The 20,400-nt window shown below is 40.7% G+C and overlaps 1 protein-coding gene across 19 annotated transcripts in view; it reads right to left on the reverse strand.

The window, feature by feature from the left end:
* Window positions 1-20,400, reverse strand: part of adgrl2a (adhesion G protein-coupled receptor L2a) — a 201,169-nt gene that overhangs the window by 24,242 nt on the left and 156,527 nt on the right. For 13 of the 19 annotated variants that reach the window (XR_005051450.1, XM_021599928.2, XM_021599926.2 and 10 more), the window contains 11 exons: window positions 19,385-19,693; window positions 18,660-18,763; window positions 15,934-16,119; window positions 15,233-15,271; window positions 13,338-13,521; window positions 12,457-12,579; window positions 11,829-12,034; window positions 4,353-4,526; window positions 3,542-3,751; window positions 2,527-2,747; window positions 1,836-1,902 (listed from right to left, as the gene is read on the reverse strand). Coding sequence is in view for 18 of the 19 variants with exons in the window: in XM_021599928.2 (XP_021455603.2) it covers window positions 1,836-1,902; window positions 2,527-2,747; window positions 3,542-3,751; window positions 4,353-4,526; window positions 11,829-12,034; window positions 12,457-12,579; window positions 13,338-13,521; window positions 15,233-15,271; window positions 15,934-16,119; window positions 18,660-18,763; window positions 19,385-19,693 (1,823 nt within the window). In the remaining variant the exon portion in view is untranslated. The remainder of the gene's footprint in view (window positions 1-1,835; window positions 1,903-2,526; window positions 2,748-3,541; window positions 3,752-4,352; window positions 4,527-11,828; window positions 12,035-12,456; window positions 12,580-13,337; window positions 13,522-15,232; window positions 15,272-15,933; window positions 16,120-18,659; window positions 18,764-19,384; window positions 19,694-20,400) is intronic. The other 6 variants (XM_036975487.1, XM_036975480.1, XM_036975483.1 and 3 more) reach the window with 1 other exon arrangement.

Genomic DNA, 20,400 nt, shown 5'->3' on the forward strand with positions numbered 1-20,400 from the left:
GTAAATAACGCTTGAACAGCACATACATTGAGTGAACAAAACAGTAGGAACATTTGCTCTCAGAACAGCCTCAATTCGTCAGGGCATACAAGGTGTCAAAATTCTTCCCATGGTGACTCCAATACTTCCCACAGTTATGTCAAGTTGGCTGGATGTCCTTTGGATGGTGGAACATTCTTGACACACACAGGAAACTGTTTGAAAAGGTGTGAATAACCCAGCAGCATTGCAGTTCTTGACACACTCAAACCGGTGCGCCTGGCAGCTACTACCATACCCCATTCAAAGGCACTTTAATATTTTGTCTTGCCCATTCACTCTCTGAATGGCACACATACACAATCCATGTCTCAAAGCTTAAAAATCCTTCTTTAACCGGTTTCCTCCCCTTCATCTACACTGATTGAAGTGGATTTAAAAAGGGATATCAATAAGGGATCATAGCATTCCCCTGGATTCACCTGGTCGGTGATGATGATCTTTTTTGTAAGGACTTACAGACTCATGGTCAAAACATATAGACAAAGGTTGCTAAAACGGGAAGAGGTCTGTCCATGATAAGGCATTGCTCTGCTTTCTTGACATCTCAGTCAACCAGACAGGTCCTACAGGCTCTAGTTTAGTCGCACCTGGACTATTGCCCAGTTGTGTAGCCATGCAAAGAGGGACAGGTAAATTGCAGTTGATCCAGAACAGAGCAGCACATATTGCAGTTAGATGTACACAAAGGGTGAATGTCAGGAACATGCATGTCAATCTCTCTCGGCTCAAAGTTGAGGAGAGATTGACTGCATCACTAATGGTCTTTGTGCAAGGTACTGAACTGTTTGTTCAAGCAGTTAGCACACAGTTCGGCCACTGTTGCTGGATCGAATTCCCGAGCTGACAAGGCAAAAATCTGTCGTTCTGCCCCTGAGCAAGGTAGTTAACCCACTGTTCCCCGGGTGCCGAAGACGTCTGCACCTCTCTGATTCAGAGGGGTTGGGTTAAATGCGGAAGACGTATTTCTGTTGAAGGCATTCAGTTGTACAACTGACTAGGTATCCCCCTTTCCCTTATCAGTACAACACAAGACATGCATTCCGAGGTCTCTTCACAAGTCCCCAGGTCCAGAACACAGGCTAGGGAAATGCACAGTATTACATAGAGCCATGACTACATCAAACTATCTGCCACCCAAGGAATAAAACCAGATAAAAGAACACCTTACGGCACCATGGGGACTGTGAAGACACATACATGTTTTATATATTTTGTATTGTATTTTGCACTGTATTATTTATTGTATTATGTAGGTGGGTGACCTTGCACGAATCCTTGGCTTGTGCGAGCTGCAACGGCTCAAAGGGCAGGAGCCATCTCTTGTTTCTGAAGCGTGAGGCAGAGGCAGGATATTATCTAGTGTATATTATGTGTATTATGTATATTATGACTATTATATTATGTATATTATTTGTTGTGTTTAGTTTCCTGTTTGGACCCCAGGAAGTGGTTCATTCTGGATCCCAATAAATACTACTAATACTACTAAATACTACAGCATGGAGGCATGAAAATAACTGATTTTTTTTGTATTTTGTGTCCTCCTTGTTCAAAAATGGATTTGAGCAGGAAACGTTGGGTTTCACAACAACAACAACAAAATTCAAAGATACTATTTGACCTTATGTCTTTTCACACTGTGGTTGTTGTACATCTCATCGGTCCTTGATAGAGACAATTGCGAGTCACTATGAACATACTGTATCAGTGTGGCCAATCACGGAGGAACATTTTTCTCTCCCTCTTTTCCTATCTCTCTCCCTCTGCCTTTCAGGAAAAGAAAACTAACTTACCATGATGATGAAGGTGACAGGTCCTAAAAAGCTCCATATGAAGTGATTGTCCACTCTTAGCCAGCAACTACGATGGAAGATAAAACAAATATTAGGAATCCGTAAAAGAACAACACACACGTAAGAGGAACAACTAAACCCAGTCTATCAACAGCCTCCTTAGGCCAAATATTAATGCACGGGCATGAATTATGAGGACAAAAACGTACCCTGCCCCTGTTAACACATGGTAGTTAGTTTATTGTCAATAATCAATGAAAAAGCCACCTAAAAAGCCATCTAAAAACAAAGTCCCACATTGCAGTTACATGGTTACACAAGACAAAAGTGAGGACTCTAGCCTCAACCCTGAAGCTTAGCTAAAATACTATCATTAATCTATGTAAAAGCCTTTTTCCAGACAGCACTCCTCTCTTTAAGAGAGCATTTAAAAACAAGAGGTCGCAGGAGGGTCTTTGAACAGAAAGGCATTAATGTTGCCATGCCCCCCTAGAAACCACAGTGTTGAGTCTGTCAGGCTCTTTAAAATGACATAAAAAATGGATCAGTCCATTCCAGGAAGGGGTCCCAGGTGCAGACAAAAGCAACGACAGAAAAGATAGTTCTTAGTCACAGGGCTGTGTATACACACAGACTAAATGGACTAAGACAGTTTTTTAGAGAACAAAATAGCGGAAACATTTTTACGTACGCTTTCTTTGTCCCGTAGCTCCTGTAGTCGATAGCAGCAGAGACACCCACCACAATGGCTGGGAGAAGGTATCCAGATACATAGTAGTACTTTTTCCTTGAATGTTCACTCTCGAAAACTTCCACCATCATCAGGTACAACTGAACGCCCTCCAAACACATCCAGGAAAACGAGGCCAGGAAGAAGAAATGCAAAATCCCAGCGACGATGGAACAGCCAACCTATAGTGGATGGATTAATCGTTTCAATTGATCAAAATACTATAGATATTAACTTGAAATAAAGTAACAACTTATGAGGAATTAACTGAGCAACAACATTCCATGTTAATCTTCTCAAATCCCAATGAAAATGATGTCATTTAAATGAGTGCGATTGTTATTATACAGTGGTTATGTGCATTTCAATGTAAGTAATGAACTGAAGTAAAAGTTATCACGCTTCCCTTTGAAAGACAAGAAAATATTCAAACACACTATGCTCCGTACAGGTTCGCTGAAGTTCGACCTTGCAGCTGGCTGCTTAAAATGACAGTTGACTTGAAATGCTAAGTGCTGCTGGCTCCATGGTCAACCTATTTGAATTACTTCTGGTTTTGTCCTTTCATTGAGCCTTGGTTGTACAGTGAATACTGACTGTGTGGAGATGGAAGGTACTATGACTACACAAAGGCCATGGAGAGAAGAAGAACTAAAAGAGAATACAGAGGAAATTAAAGAACTAAAAAGCGTGCAGAGGCCGTATTGAGTGTTTCAGAACGTTCTAAACGATAGCTTTCAGTGACGAAGAAAAAGGTGGAAAGTACTGCATGACATCCCTCCTCTGTAATCCATATTAATGGTGCTGTCTGTCTGACCCATGCCATGCAGAGGACAAGTACTGAAGGTTAAACACAACTATGTTTGAAAGTCACATGACTTTCACATTGAAGGGTTTTTAGTTTGGGGTGAAAAATATAGAAAAATATACATAAAATAATATATTCACAAAGAAGTGGTAAATCTGTGCTGCTTACCTTGGGTTCGGTCATATCAATACCGATTAGGAATATTAACTCGGCAATGAAGAGATTGATGCACAGGTTCTTGTGGATGGTGTTGCGATCGCTCTGCAGGCCCCGGAAGAAGCAGAAGGTGAAAATGCTGATGGCCAAGCACACCAGCGAGACAACGATGCCCACCCGGGTGATGACAGTCAAGAGTAATTCGTGCACTCCAACTTGGCCCTACGGGGATAACGGATGGGGCATATTAATATGCCTGTTTTTGTCAATAAAAAATAGAGGACAGCCAATGCTTCCATACTTCATTTCGGCAAGAGCCATGGGAAAATTACTTTTCTATTTCATAGGAGACATGAGGAAATAAATGCTCAGCAGCCATCAATCATGGACTGAGCCCTTCAGATGAGTACAATTAGCATCTGATAGAGGACAACTGACTGGGTGGAATTTAAAGCAAGGCGCTGTAGTTAGGCTACGTCATATTAACTCCTACAGAGGCTTTTTTAATTCCTACAACCTGCATACACTTTTTAAACATGGAGTATTAGGCCTACAGACCCTCATGAAATACACTTTGTGGTACAATAAAATCATTGAAATTAATGGGCTTTAGGAAAATGAATTATCTAATGAATAGAGGGAAAAAAAGATGAAAGATGATATTGCAAATCTACCAAAATGTACATCAGAAATAAGTGTATTTAACTATTTCATGTGTTATCATCTGTGATTTCTTTGTACTTTTAAATTGGTTTAAACTCTACAAATTGTTTTACCCAAGAATAAATCAATTAATCAATATACCAAAACAGGAGCTGCTTACCGAGATTTCCCGATGTGCCATGAGAACTGCAAAGTTGGTGAGATGACTGCAGGAGCAGGTGGTGTGGGTCTTATTGGAGCCCAGGAGCTTGCAGCCCTGGGTGGACCAGTATCCCATCATGCTCCTCTCCGAATAATTCCAAAAGGAGCAATTGGAGTTGAAGTAGTGGTCCATCTGATGATAAGATTAAGTGTTGAAATAACTGACTGTCCAAATCATAATTTGTACAGAACCTATGAACTTTTTTCCACTTTTTTTGTGAAGAATCAACAACAAGTGGGACACAATCATGAAGTGGAACAAAAATTTTTAACAAATCAAAAACTGAAAATTTGGACGTGCAAAATTATTCAGCCCCCTTAAGTTAATACTTTGTAGCGCCACCTTTTGCTGCGATTACAGCTGTAAGTCACTTGGGGTATGTCTCTATCAGTTTTGCACATCGAGAGACTGAAATTTTTTCCCATTCCTCCTTGCAAAACAGTTCGAGCTCAGTGAGGTTGGATGGAGAGCATTTGTGAACAGCAGTTTTCAGTTCTTTGGACAGATTCTCGATTGGATTCAGGTCTGGACTTTGACTTGGCCATTCTAACACCTGGATATGTTTATTTTTGAACCATTCCATTGTAGATTTTGCTTTATGTTTTGGATCATTGTCTTGTTGGAAGACAAATCTCCGTCCCAGTCTCAGGTCTTTTGCAGACTCCATCAGGTTTTCTTCCAGAATGGTCCTGTATTTGGCTCCATCCATCTTCCCATAAATTTTAACCATCTTCCCTGTCCCTGCTGAAGAAAAGCAGGCCCAAACCATGATGCTGCCACCACCATGTTTGACAGTGGAGATGGTGTGTTCAGCTGTGTTGCTTTTACGCCAAACATAACGTTTTGCATTGTTGCCAAAAAGTTCAATTTTTGTTTCATCTGACCAGAGCACCTTCTTCCACATGTTTGGTGTGTCTCCCAGGTGGCTTGTGGCAAACTTTAAACGACACTTTTTATGGATATCTTTAAGAAATGGCTTTCTCCTTGCAACTCTTCCATAAAGGCCAGATTTGTGCATTATACGACTGATTGTTGTCCTATGGACAGAGTCTCCCACCTCAGCTGTAGATCTCTGCAGTTCATCCAGAGTGATCATGGGCCTCTTGGCTGCATCTCTGATCACTCTTCTCCTTGTATGAGCTGAAAGTTTAGAGGGACGGCCAGGTCTTGGTAGATTTGCAGTGGTCTGATACTCCTTCCATTTCAATATTATCGCTTGCACAGTGCTCCTTGGGATGTTTAAAGCTTGGGAAATCTTTTTGTATCCAAATCCGGCTTTAAACTTCTTCACAACAATATCTCGGACCTGCCTGGTGTGTTCCTTGTTCTTCATGATGCTCTCTGCGCTTTTAACGGACCTCTGAGACTATCAAAGTGCAGGTGCATTTATACGGAGACTTGATTACACACAGATGGATTGTATTTATCATCATTAGTCATTTAGGTCAGCATTGGATCATTCAGAGATCCTCACTGAACTTCTGGAGAGAGTTTGCTGCACTGAAAGTAAAGGGGCTGAATAATTTTGCACGCCCAATGTTTCAGTTTTTGATTTGTTAAAAAAGTTTGAAATATCCAATAAATGTTGTTCCACTTCATGATTGTGTCCCACTTGTTGTTGATTCTTCACAAAACAATACAGTTTTATATCTTTATGTTTGAAGCCTGAAATGTGTTAAAAGGTCGCAAAGTTCACGGGGGCCGAATACTTTCGCAAGGCACTGTATCTACCTAAATTACCTTGTACACCAGCGGCAGGTAGCCTAGTGGTTAGAGCATTGGGCCAGTAACCGAAAGGTTGCTAGATCGAATCCCCGAGCTGACATGGTACAAATCTGTCATTCTGCCCCTGAACAAGGCAGTTAACCCACTGTTCCTAAGCCATCATTGTAAATAATAATTTGTTCTTAACTGACTTTCCTAGTTAAAAAAATAAACATCAACTTGGTAATTGTACCCTGTGATAAGTGATAAGGCCCGAGAAGCTGGTGTTTGGAGGATGTGTTGTAGGCCAGAGATGAAATCCTGACACAAATCCAGGGTTGCGACCCAAGCTGGCTAGTTGTTAAGACTAGATTCCTTTTGGCATACTCCAAGCGGTCTGTCATGTGCCTTTTACTGAGGAGTGGCTTCCATCTGGCCACTCTACCATAAAGGCCTGATTGGTGGAGTGCTGCAGAGATGGTTGTTCGTCTGGAATGTTTTCCCATCTCCACAGAGGAACTCTGGAGCTCTGTCAGAGTGACCATTGGGTTCTTGGTCACATTCCTGACCAAGGCCCTTCTCCCCCAATTGCTCAGTTTGGTGGCCAGCTCTAGGGAGTCTTGGTGGTTCCAAACTTCTTCAATTCAATAATATTTTTTAAGCTTTTTTTAATTGAATCTTTATTTAACTAGGCAAGTCAGTTAAGTCTGAATACTTACAGTTGAAGTTGGAAGTTTACATACCCTTAGTACCTGTGGATGTATTTCAAGGCCTACCTTCAAACTCAGTGCCTCTTTGCTTATGTAAAAAAGGTATTTCTGTTTTTCATTTTTAATATGTTTACTAAAATGTCGAAAAACCTGTTTTTGCTTTGTCATTATGGGGTCATTCCAGAAGATATAGTCCCGACACAAATCTAGAGTTGCTACTCAAGCCGGCTGGTCGTTTGTTCTATTGGTTCGGTTGCTAGAGACGAGACCCAGTCGTTCAGTCTTTTAATTCAGTATAAATGGATGCAACCCAGTCTTTTGTTCTAAATTGTTCTTTTCCCCTGCTTGCTAGCTAGCCAACTACGGCTAACTTACAAAAAGTGCAACCAAAATAACAGCAAAGTAGACGCATTTGCATTTGTTTAAGCTGTTTTCTAGTATATTTATTTGGATAAATCAATAATGCACTAATGAGGAGCGATTTCGCATGGCATAGAAAATGTGACAACTTATCAGGACAATGTTGTTCAGAGGAGCTAGCCAACAACACAGCTAAAACAATCACTTCAAACTGAAGCTGGAAAGACTGCAAACTAGCTGCACTTTGTTTAGGTTTACACTTTTTCAATTGACATTTCTTTGTATATATATATATCCATATGATCCCAGCTGATTCATGATTTCGACTGGTTGAGAAACGCTGCCTGCCTGTTTGTTCCTCATGTTATTATTGTTTCTTTATACAATTGGCTTGTCTTTGGAAATGAACAATTTCCTGGATAAAGAACGGACTCATGCGTAGACCTCTGGGAGTCCACATTGACAACTTTAAAAGACAAAGGATAATTGGTGCTCCAGTAATTTCTTCTGACATTGTATGTCTAATCTATGAGTTAATTTGTTCCTCCATAAAATAAAATGGGAATAATTTATATCCTAATGTTGATATAGACAGTGCCTTCAAAAACTGTTCATATCGCTTGACTTATTCCAAATTTAGTTGTGTTACAGCCTGATTTCAAAATGGATTACATTTATTATTTTTCTCACCCATCTACACACAATACCCCATAATGACAAAGTGAAAACAGGTTTTTAGAACATTTTGCAAATGTATTGAAAATAAAATGAATTACTCATTTACATAAGTAATCACACCACAATACTTTGTTAGAAGCTCTTTTGGCGGCGATTACAGCTTTGAGTCGTCTTTGGGATGTCTGTATCAGATTTGCACATCTGGATTTGTGGATTTTCTCCCATTCTTCCTTGCAGATTGTCTCAAGTTCTGTTGAGTTAGATGGGAGCGGCAGTGAACAGCAATCTTGAAGTCTTTCCATATATTTTCAATGGTATTCAAGTCTGGGCTTTGGCTGGGCCACTCAAGGACTTTCACATTTTTGTTCTGAAGCCATTCCATTTTCAGACCACAGAATCTTTTCATTAACTTTCACATGCCATTTTGCAAACTCCAGGCATGCTGTTGTGTACCTTTTTCTCAGGAGTGGCTTCCATCTGGCAACTCTCCCATAAAGCCCAGATTGGTGAAGAGTTGTAGATACTGTTGTCCTTCTGGCAAGTTCTCCCATCTCAGCCAAAGAAACGATGTAGTTCTGTCAAGTGGTCATTAGGTTCTTGATCACCATGCTGACCAAGGTCTTTCTTGCCCGGTTGCTCAGTTTGGTCGGACGGCCAGCTCTAGGCAGAGTTCCATAGTTCCATAGAGTTCCATAGTTCCATATTTTTTGGATTTCCCAATGATGGAGAACACTGTGCTCTTTGAAACTTTGAACACTCGAGAAACTGTTCTATACCCTTCCCCAGATACAGTTGAAGTCGGAAGTTTACATACACCTTAGCCAAAAACATTTAAACTCAGTTTTTCACAATTCATGACTTTTAATCTTCGTAAAGATTCCCTGTCTTAGGTCAGTTAGGATCACCACTTTATTTTAAGAATCTGAAATGTCAGAATAATAGTAGAGAGAATTATTTATTTCAGCATTTTTTCTTCCACAAAAAGCTTCCCACAATAAGTTGGGTGAATTTTGGCCCATTCCTTCTGACAGAGCTGGTGTAACTGAGTCAGGTTTGTCGGCCTCCTTGCTCGCAAACACTTTTTCAGTCCTGCTCACACATTTTCTATAGGATTGAGGTCAGGGCTATTTTGTCAATATATCCACATAATTATCCTCCCTCACAATGCCATCTATTTTGTGAAGTGCACCAGTCCCTCCTGCAGCAAAGCACCCCCACAACATGATGCTGCCACCCCTGTGCTTCACAGCTGGTATGGTTTTCTTCGGCTTGCAAGCCTCCCCCTTTTTCCACGAAACATAACAATGGTCATTATGGCCAAACAATTCTATTTTTGTTTCATCAGACCAGAGAACATTTCTCCAAAAAGTACGATATTTGTCCCCATGTGCAGTTGCAAACCGTAGTCTGGCTTTTTTATGGCGGTTTTGGAGCAGTGGCTTCTTCCTTGCTGAGCGGCCTTTCAGGTTATGTTGATATAGGACTCATTTTACTGTGAATATAGATACTTTTGTACCTGTTTCCTCCAGCATTTTCACAAGATCCTTTGCTGTTGTTCTGGGATTTTTTCACCACCAAAGTACATTCATCTCTAGGAGACAGAACGCATCTCCTTCCTGAGCGGTATGACGGCTATGTGGTCCCATGGTGTTTATACTTGGTTACTATTGTTTGTACAGATGAACGTGGCTTGTGGAGGCCTTGTGGAGACCTTCAATTTTTTTCTGAGGTCTTGGCTGATTTCTTTTGATTTTCCCATGATGTCAAGCAAAGAGCCACTGACTTTGAAGGTAGGCCTTGAAATACATACACATGTACACCTCCAATTGACTCAAACTATGTCAATTAGCCTATCAGAAGCTTCTAAAGCCATGATATAATTTTCTGGAATTTTCCAAGCTGTTTAAAGGCACCCAACTTAGTGTATGTAAACTTCTGACCCACTGTGATTGTGATACAGTGAATTATAAGTGAAATAATCTTTCTGTAAACAATTGTTGGAAAAAATAATTCTGTCATGCACAAAGTAGTTGTCCTAACAGACTTACCAAAACTATAGTTTGTTAATAAGACATTTGTGGAGTAGTTGAAAAACAAGTTTACGTACACCGGAAGTTTACGTACACTTAGGTTGGAGTCATTAAAACTCAACTGTATATTCCTCATCACAATTCTATTTCAAAGATCAATAGTCAGTTCCTACTCTGACATGCAATGTCAACTGTGGAACATCATATAGACAGGTGTGTTTATTTCTAAATCATGTACAAACAATTGAGTTGGCCACAGGTGGACCCCAATGAAGTTCTCAAGGATGATCAAAGGCAATTGGATGCACCTAGGCTCAACACTCTATTTAGTCATTTTTGAATTCAGTCTGTAATACAACCAAATGTGGAATTAAAAAAAAATATATATATTTATATACAGGTAACTGATAAAATAAAGGAAACACCAATATAATGTATCTTATATATTTGGCCACCACGAGCTGCCTGAACAGCTTCAATGCACCTTGGGATAGAGCCTACAAGTGTCTGGAACTCTATTGGAGAAATGCGACACAATTCTTCCACAACTAAATCCATCACTTGGTGTTTAGTTGGTGGTTGTGGAAACGGTGTCTCAGGCGCCGCTCCAGAATCTCCGAAAAGTGTTCTATTGGGTTGAGATCTGGAGACTGAGACATACACACACACCCTTTAAACTGTGTGTGTATCGGTCTGTCTCAGTCACCAGATCTCAATCCAATTGAAGACCTACTCGTCTCAGTCAAACACACATATTGTATACCAACGTGATCACGATTGTCTATACCGATCTAAAACAACACATAAATCTGCGACGCTTTAGGCTAGAAACAAGTGGTAAAATGCCAGAGGAAGACGCGACTCTGATACACATGGTAAGATCTTTACTCTATGACATTCAGAAGCTGACCTACGACCTTCTAAAGTTGAGGACTCAAAGAAATTGGACATTGCTTGGGAAGTAATCTTATACAATGTGTGATTCTGTTGGTATCAATTGATCTATTCACTTTCTGTAAAACAGAATATGTATAATTCAATTGAAGGTTCATGTAAATTATAATAAAACATATTTGGTAGCGGAATAACATTTTGGGAAATCGGGTCTAGACTTTATTTCCCTTATTCATTAATATTATTATCATCATTAAAATAGTAATGAGTCTTGTTAGACTATGTAGAAATGCAGGAAATGAGCTTCAAAACAACATTTCTTAGGTCCCTCAAATTAAACAAAATGATGGTGTATTTAATATAGGCTCTCTCAATAAACAATGATCTAAACCAATTTAAATGTAAATAAGGGGGCCCTGGGGATTTATTTTTGGAAACCACTGCTTTAAACCCCTTATTGTTTTATATTTAACTAGGCAAGTCATTTAAGAACAAATTCTTATTTACAATGATGGCCTACCCCGGCCAAACCTGGACCAATTGTCCGCCGCCCTATGGGACTCCCAATCACGGCTGGATGTGATACAGCCTGGATTCAAACTAGTGTCTGTAGTGATGTCTCTTTCACTGAGATGCAGTGCCTTAGACCGCTGCGCCACTCGGGAGCCCATGCTCCTTTGAGACCCCTCTTTCAAAGTAACTGATATCTCTTCTTCGAGCCATGTAGCTACAATAATGGCCAACTGTGTATTTTTATACATGACCCTAAGCATGATGGGATGTTTTAATTGCTTAATTAATTCAGGAACCACACCTGTGTGGAAGCACCTTCTTTCAATATACTTTGTATTCGTCATTTACTCTAGTGTTTCCTTTATTTTGGCAGTTACCTGTTTATGCCATTTAGACTATGCTTTAATCCAAAGCGACTTACTTTGTACTTTTACATTTTACCTAGCCAGGCATTTATAATAAATTAAACGGTTTCTGCCTGCCAGGCTCTTCTCTTTCCCAGCGGTTTTATGACCTCTCCATTCATTTAGCTTGGAAAGACTTACGTCAATGTGTTCCAGGGTGAAAATCACAGGGTCCGTGATGAACACACGACTGGACTCTTTGTTGATGGAGGCGGCGATGATGTCTGAATTTACGGCCACCGACACATTCCGCCCATAAGCATCGTTGGACATTTTGATCGTGGCGTTGTCAGTGCTGAGAAACTGCCCAAGGTTTTTGTACATAACAAACACCAGCTTGGCAACACCTGAAGAAAGGAAAAACATAATAGGTAAGCGGCTAGGAAAACATGTTCCTTCCAAATAAAAGCAGTAGTAACTGTAGTGTTAAAAAAAACTAAGGGCTGAGAATAAAAAAAAAACGGATTAGACCATCGGGGAACATAAGTGGGCCTTGTCAGTTATCTTCAGAAAATATCATGGTGCTGGGTTTTAGGGTTCAAATCCTTAGTGGTCGCTCCTATCTAACAGTCCCACTGAGTAATCACTGTGCATTGTCAGTTTTGACAAGCTGCATTGACAGACCGGTTCGTCAGACTCTTCACCTTTTCATAGACACTGGAATGGAACAAAAAGTCTGAGCTAACACTCACACTCGGGATAAACACCCGCATGCAGCTCTGCCTGTGAATGAAGTGAGATTTCTGAGAGGGAAGTGTATGGGGTTTACCATTCCGACTGTTGAGCTTGACAGTATTGGAGGACAGCTGGATAGAAACACCACCCTTGCTGACCTGTGGAAATTTGAAATCCTGAACCTGGCCGTCCGTGCTGAGCACATACACATCCAGGACTGGGGTTTTGTTGATGAAGGGGGAAAAAAAGAGACAAGAAAAGAGAGAGACCGGGAGAGAGAGATACAAGACATTACAGTGTGTTTTGAGTAAGACGAGGGTAATAAAAAAGAAAAATGTTGATGCCCAGGACGTGGTTGCTTACATTCCTAAGGCGAAGCAAGAGTGCGGGGGTGTTAGGTACTACAGCCACTGAATACATTGTTCAAGTGATTCTATGCAACAACAATGTTGCTGCCGAGTTAAAATGTCAGAACCAAGGTGATCCTTTAGCTCCTGTTGAGTCCCTTTGTGGGATACAGTACACTTGTAAAAATCCGGTGAAAGACTGGATGTACAAGATAAAACTGCAGCATTTGAATAAAAAAAAGAAGAAATGTTGTTGCAATGCACAGTGAAACATTTTACATTCATTCCCTCTCATGTCCCGAGAGCTTTGAGGTTAAAGGAGGAGACAGGGTCTAAACACTGTTTTTACTAGGTCTCCGCAGTAGGGTAATGTTCACATTAATGTATAGAATTACATGGGGCAGACCTACGCATTTATAAACCAAGTCCTCCCAATCTATTAACCTGGAAATTGTCTGAAATTCATCACTTTGTTTTACATGTACATTGTGACTGAACTCATTGAACAGACTCATTTTCTTTCTCGACATGAGTAGTTGAAATATGCATACAGCATCAAAAACGACTGATTGCGTTCAAATCACTGGCCGTGCTTTATTATTTGTTTACCGGGAATTCAATTACTTACTTATATTATCAGCGGGTACTTTCACAATAGCCGGCTCCATTAGGTTGTCGGCAAGGACGAACGCTCCTTCCTCTAGGGTATCCAGTAACATAGTAGCAGCATGTGTCTGTTCCGTGCTGTTCATATCATGCCAGGACTTCAGAGCCTCTGGTCTTAGAAGGTTGTCAACTGTGTCTACAATGGCCTGTGTCCATCAGAAAAAGAGATGTGTAAGCAATTCTGAAAACATTCGACTACAGTAATTGTCATAAGCAAAAACAAAGAGGGGTGTCATATGAATAGCTTTGATAATGCATGGCGAAGCAATCCCATTGACATATTATAGACGATCATAAAAAAAATGTTTTGGGTTTTGAGTAAGTGCTAAACAAATGCTCCACACAAGTATCTTCTCTGTATCGATGTGGTGTAAATTCTTGTGATTTGCTGTGCATTCAAGCAGATAATTGAATATGTTTAAAACTGAGGGGTGTTTCAATGTTTCTTGGACAATTTTTTTTTTATCAGCTAATCTTCATAATGTATTGTATAATAAACATTTAACACTATTAAACAGCTCAAATCATTGAGAAAACCAAAACATTATGCATTTTGAAATATTAAATCCAAGCTGTTTAGCCAGTCGCTAGAACTCCACAGGCAGTAGATAAAGTACATACAGACGCTAGTGGGATCTCCTAAAAAAATTATCAAATCAATCAGACTAATCAGGTAATCAATGGGGGCCCAGTTCCTCTAGCTAGCACGGATGGCTAATGTGACTTCTCATCAACTATATTGTATGTCAAATTCTGCCGACACAGCATCCCACTCACACACACTGTCATCTAGTCACATACATATTTCAAATCTTCTCTCACAAACAAAAAATAGACCCATGTCCCACAGAAACATGCAATGCACTGGAAATTTGCAACAAAAAATAATAATAATATGAATGAGATGACGATAATGAGACATTTGGGGAGAAAGGATAGTAGCTATTAGCTAAAATTCTTATTTTTAACAAGTATGGCCATCTAAGGACTAATTAACCTGATCAATTTTAACACCGTCCCTGAGGATCGATCTGGATGTCAGAGAGCTTGACTTTGGAGGCAGGTGGAGAAGGATGTTGAGAAGTCCCTAATGGCCAGAGAAGCGATATGGCCAAAATACTTAGAGCGGCAGGCCACTGGAACTATTAAATGGAGAAGGACACAAATTGGTTTGCCCCCACCAGCCTTATTAGTCCAATGGAAAGCGCAGATTTGTGCCTCTAATATATGACACAAATGAAAATCTGTGCCCTGATGAATGAACAGTCATGAATTAACATGTTAAAGGTCAGAGTGTGGCCCAGGAAGACAAAGGTTTGAATACATCACAGGTGGAAAGAGAGTCTTAAGTACAGCTATCCTTAGCACTGTAGCACTGTAATGGGCTTTTCTATTGAGGAGACTCGCAGAATCGGAGGTGACTGTAAAAAGGAATGTGTGCCTTAAAAGACATACAGGCCAACTTTATATAGGAAATTACCCATATTTTAGCCATGAAATGCAGTTTGTGAATCACTGTGTTACATATTTAGGCATATACATTCTTAAAGCAAAAAGAGAAAGGACCATTCAATGGAAGACAAAGATAAGCGAAAAACAAAACCAAATCCTCCTATAAATATAAGGGAGAAAATAAGTTACATTGGTAACTGCCAATGATGTCTCGGCCACTTAGCGTGGACCTTTGGCACAATTATGGCTGTGTGGAAGCAATTACTCCAAAATGCAGGAAGCACAGAGAGAGGGGGGAGAGGCTACATGACAATACCGAGGGTACATGCTGCTGAGCAGGGGAGTGGAGGGGAGGGAGGGAGGTGCAGAGAAGCAGAGTGTGGTACATTAGCATAGATCAGATACCTTCATGTATGCCCTGCATGTCCTTTCTCGTTTTTGAAGCTTTTTCATTAGGTAGAAAAAAGATAAAACAAAGAAACACACAATTAGCAAAATGTAGAAACTTGAGAACAAGTGTTCAAGGCTTCGATTATTTTCTGACTGATCACTCCCCCCCTTTCAGCTGGCTTTCTCCTTCCTCATGCTTTAAGCTACACAACCTGCAGGTTCCAGACAAAAGAGCCCTCACTTCCATTTGTGGCATGATGTAATTCTCTCAAATACACCGGAGACTTCACAGAACAAGCCTTGGTTGAGGCAATTACAGCAATTACTTCAGGTGTACAAATATGTCAGGGAATAACATGATCTTATTGCATTTCAGTACATATAATTTAATATCCTAATTGGTTTGCTGTTTCTTTATTTGCTTGAGTACATTTGTCTGACTTTGAAAGAAAGGGAGAGAGGAACAGACATAATATGAGGAATATTAACAAAATAGAACCACTAATTTCACTGACTAGAAGGAATCACATTTCTCCTAACTTGAAGCGGGAGACAGCTCAGAAGAGCATCACAAAACGTCTAGCGGTGACTCAGATCCAGAGAGATTGCTGGTGGGGAGAAATGGCAGTGCTATTTATCTCCATAAAGCACAGTACGTGATAGGGGAATGAAGATGTCAAGTGGCAGCCATTTTGAAAGGGTGGAAAATCAGTTACCTTGTTAAAACTGCGGCCCGCAGAGTCTTTCTCGCTGGGTCTCAGCTCCTGAAGCTGAGCATCCAGGATGTCGACCAGCTGTTCCATCAGTCGGACTGATGAACTCACGTCGCCGGCAAAGATGGGTCCTTTGGTGTGCTTCGCCAGCTCGTTGGCCAGGTTAGCTGCGTTCTCGCCACTACGGATCTGGAGCGATAAAAAATATATTTGTAACACTGAACCTGGTTCCTCTCTAGGTGTTTTCTCAGGCTACTTCTAGGGAGTTTTTCCTGGCCTCTGTGCTTTTGCCTCTGCAATGCTAGCTATTTGGGATTTTAGAAATTTTATTGAATTTGATATTCTTACAGCCATGTTATAGGCTTAAGACTTGTTATAAGCATGAACAAACCTTTATACTAAGATATTTGTTATGGCTTTCGATGTTTTAAAATGGGCAGCAGAAATGGCTGGTAGTATCAACTTTGCTAAGGACTGTACCCAGATCTGTTTGTGGTCCTCTGAATATGATTATTATGCTATTGGCTTAATCACATACAGATCTGGGACCAGAATAAGGGAATATTCCACCAGACTATGAGGCTCTCTCCCTCCCGTTCTGATGTGAGGTCATTCTAGGATGAGCTGCCCCATATAACGCCAGTCTGGAGAGATGGGTGACTAATTACACTTAATAACACTCCTCGGGGTGCTGTATTTCTCATTTGATGGAAGTGAACACAAGAGTACAAAATGATGAAGGGTCGTCCGTCGTGCTTAAATTACTACACATTCTATGTCTGAGTCACTTATCAGAACAAACAGCAGACAGCGCAACCTAGTGGATGGCCCGCGGCTATTTTGACTCTTTAATCATCATAAATGGTGGAAGATGAAAGGAAAGAGGTGCCATATAAGGGAAAGAGGAATATACAATTATTAGAGCGCAGTGCTTGAATTGAGCCAGTTCAAACTGGTAGAGATTACTCTTATCAACTATAAAATATGAGCACCACTACTGTAAGATTAAAATGATTACAGGCACCATTTTCATTCTACTTCAAGCACCGCAGTACCTACAGTATTTTAAGGGAATTAGTACATTTACTTACAGTTGAAGTCAGAAGTTTACATACACCTTAGCCAAATACATTTAAACTCAGTTTTTCACAATTCCTAACATTTAATCCTTGTAAAAAATGTCCTGTTTTATGTCAGTTAGGCTCACCACTTTATTTTAAGAATGTGAAATGTCCGAATAATAATAGATTGAATGATTTATTTCAGCTTTTATTTATTTTATCACATTGATCACATCAGAAGTTTACATACACTCAATTAGTATTTGGTAGCATTGCCTTTAAATTGTTTAACTTGGGTCAAACGTTTCGGGTAGCCTTCCACAAGATTCCCACAATAAATTGGGTGAATTTTGGCCCAATCCTCCAGACAGAGCTGGTGTAACTGAGTCAGGTTTGTAGGCCTCCTTATTCGCACACGCTTTTTCAGTTCTGCCCACACATTTTCTATAGGACTGGGGTCAGGGTTTTGTGATGACCACTTCAATACCTTGACTTTGTTGTCCTTAAGCCATTTTGCCACAACTTTGGAAGTATGCTTGGGGTCATTGTCCATTTGGAAGACCCAAGCTTAAACTTCCTGACTGATGTCTTGAGACATTGCTTCAATATATCCCCATAATTTCCCTCCCTCATGATGCCATCTATTTTGTGAAGTGCACCAGTCCCTCCTGCAGCAAAGCACCCCCACAACATGATGCTGCAACCCCTGTGCTTCACTGTTGGAATGTTGTTCTTCGGCTTGCAAGCCTCCCCCTATTTCATCCAAACATAACGATGGTCAATACGGCCAAACAGTTCTATTTTTGATTCATCAGACCAGAGGACATTTCTCCAAAAAGTACGATCTTTGTCCCCATGTGCAGTTGTAAACCGTAGTCTGGCTTTTTATGGCAGTTTTTAAGCAGTGGCTTCTTCCTTGCTGAGCGGCCTTTCAGGTTATGTCGATATAGGACTCGTTTTACTGTGGATATAGATACATTTGTACCTGTTTCCTCCAGCATCTTCACAAGGTCCTTTGCCGTTGTTCTGGGATTGATTTGCACTTTTCACACCAAAGTACGTTCATCTCTAGGAAACAGAACGCATCTCCTTCCTGAGCGGTATAACGGCTGTGTGGTCCCATGGTGTTTATAATAGCGTACAATTGTTTGTACAGATGAACGTGGTACCTTCAGGCATTTGGAAATTGCTCCCAAGGATGAACCAGACTTGTAGAGGTCTACAATGTTTTTCTGAGGTCTTGGCTGATTTCTTTTGATTTTCCCATGATGTCAAGCAAAGAGGCACTGAGTTTGAAGGTAGGCCTTGAAATACATCCACAAGTACAACTCCAACTGACTTAAATTATGTCAATTAGCCTATCAGAAGCTTCTAAAGACATGACATAATTTTCTGTAATTTTCCAAGCTGTTTAAAGGCACAGTCAACTTAGTGTATGTACAATTCTATGCCACTGTAAAAATAATCTTTCTGTAAACCATTGTTGGAAAAAGACTTGTGTCATGCACGAAGTAGATATCCTAACCGACTTGCCAAAACTATAGTTGGTTAACAATACATTTGTGGAGTGGTTGAAAAACAAGTTTTAATCACTCCAACCTAAGTGTATGTAAACTTCCGACTGTATACTGTAGCTCAAAACATTGAGGTAGTACAGCTCATACATACCTTCTGCGCTACTTGGTTGACCCAGTGGGAAGTGCAGTTGCTGAGATCAGGGCCCTTTGGGTGCCAGGCCCCCGTGGCAAGTACACATAAATAAGAGGCGGTGCCTGTCAGGAAAATACATTTACAATAGCTCAGTTATATAAGATATATGTATTAGAAACTACATTGGATTATGTCATGTTATATTAGCCATATACCTCATCGTGTTAAACCAACCTAACCTCCAAAATCCTACATACACTGCATTTAATTGTTGTCTTTACATCAATAGCTGGTAATTTACCATAAATACTGACTATATTCTCCCAGTGCCAGTTTCACTATAAAGTAAGTAATAATAAGACTTTTCCTTCCGTCCCAATTACACCAACGTCTAATGAACCCTGAATGATAACACAATTTCACACACAATCCAATAAGGCCTGAACATCTTCAATCAAGCTTGGGGTAACAGCTGAGCCAGTTCCCTTCAACACACTGGCTGCACATTGCCAAATACTATTTTGACCTATAACAATGCAGTGAATTATTTACACAACTGTAAAAATCCTAAATCTTGTTGATTCCCTATACAGTCCTGCACGAATTGAATTTATCAATAAATGATTGTCAGAAACAATAACATACTGTGCAGGTAACAAAAACACACAAGCGATCTCATCTCTCCAACCACTCATCATGGTGATAAACAGTAGCTAATGCCCTAAGGTAAACCCTCTGCTTACCTCGGGTCCCCTTGGGGCAAGGCCTCTCTACTAACATGCCCCTCTGGGTCTGAGGCCACACGATGTCCCTCTTTTCCGTGGTCTCACAGAAGCGCTCTGGTAGGGGGAAGGACTCCAGAGGCGGCTGGGCGGTGGTCTGGGGAACCTCCAGAGGGGGTTTGGGCCCTCCTCTGTTGTTACCCTCCTTGGGCCCTGTTGTGGTCATGGTGTTTGCTACGCCTTTGTTGCGTGCTGCTGTGGTGGTTGTTGTGGTGGTTGTCGTTCGGAGAGGCTCAGCCGGCGCCGAGGTCGCTTCGGAGAGAGGTGGAGCTGGGGAGAAAATGATAACGTCGTCTCATTTTAGCTCGCCCAAGTCTTTCTGTTCTCGTTCTTTCAAAACACACCTGGTACAAAGCTGGCTACACACAATGGTGGCTACACACAAATGGGGAGCTGGGAGTGCTTTGTGCAAATATATTTGCTTTCCCCTGGACTATATCTTATTCAAGGCACTCAGTCTGCACCGAACAAGACAATAATTACAGTAACATCTTCCTGCCTGGCAGTCACTCTTGCCTGAGAGACTATGAGGCACGGCTGATTACATTTTGACAGAGAAACAAGGAGCCCGTGTGTGTCGTTTTGTTGTCGGAACATTCATTCGGTGGTTGTTTTCCTTTCTCGCCCCACATTTTGATAAAGCCGGTATGTGTTATGTGCCAAGGGCAAAAACAATAAGTTTCAGTCAGGAGTGAAAAGGAAACACCACATTCAAATACATCCCTCCTTGCCTTCTGAAGTAATCACAGCTCGGAATTGGTTGGATTGTTGAAGGCAATAGGTTGGCGACCTTGCTTACACCTATCCATCACTTATAGATCTGTGCTTACCTCAAGGAAACAGGGATGAAATTATACATTTCTGAAGTATTACAACAGGGCCTATGGCTGACATTTCTTTTGTTATACTAGTACTATTATAACTGTATTTCCTGTAAGTGAAACGGTGATAACTATAAACAAGTCATTTGCTATACA

The sequence above is a fragment of the Oncorhynchus mykiss genome, chromosome 4 (genome assembly GCF_013265735.2).
Source record: "Oncorhynchus mykiss isolate Arlee chromosome 4, USDA_OmykA_1.1, whole genome shotgun sequence".
Classification (NCBI taxonomy): Eukaryota; Metazoa; Chordata; class Actinopteri; order Salmoniformes; family Salmonidae; genus Oncorhynchus; species Oncorhynchus mykiss.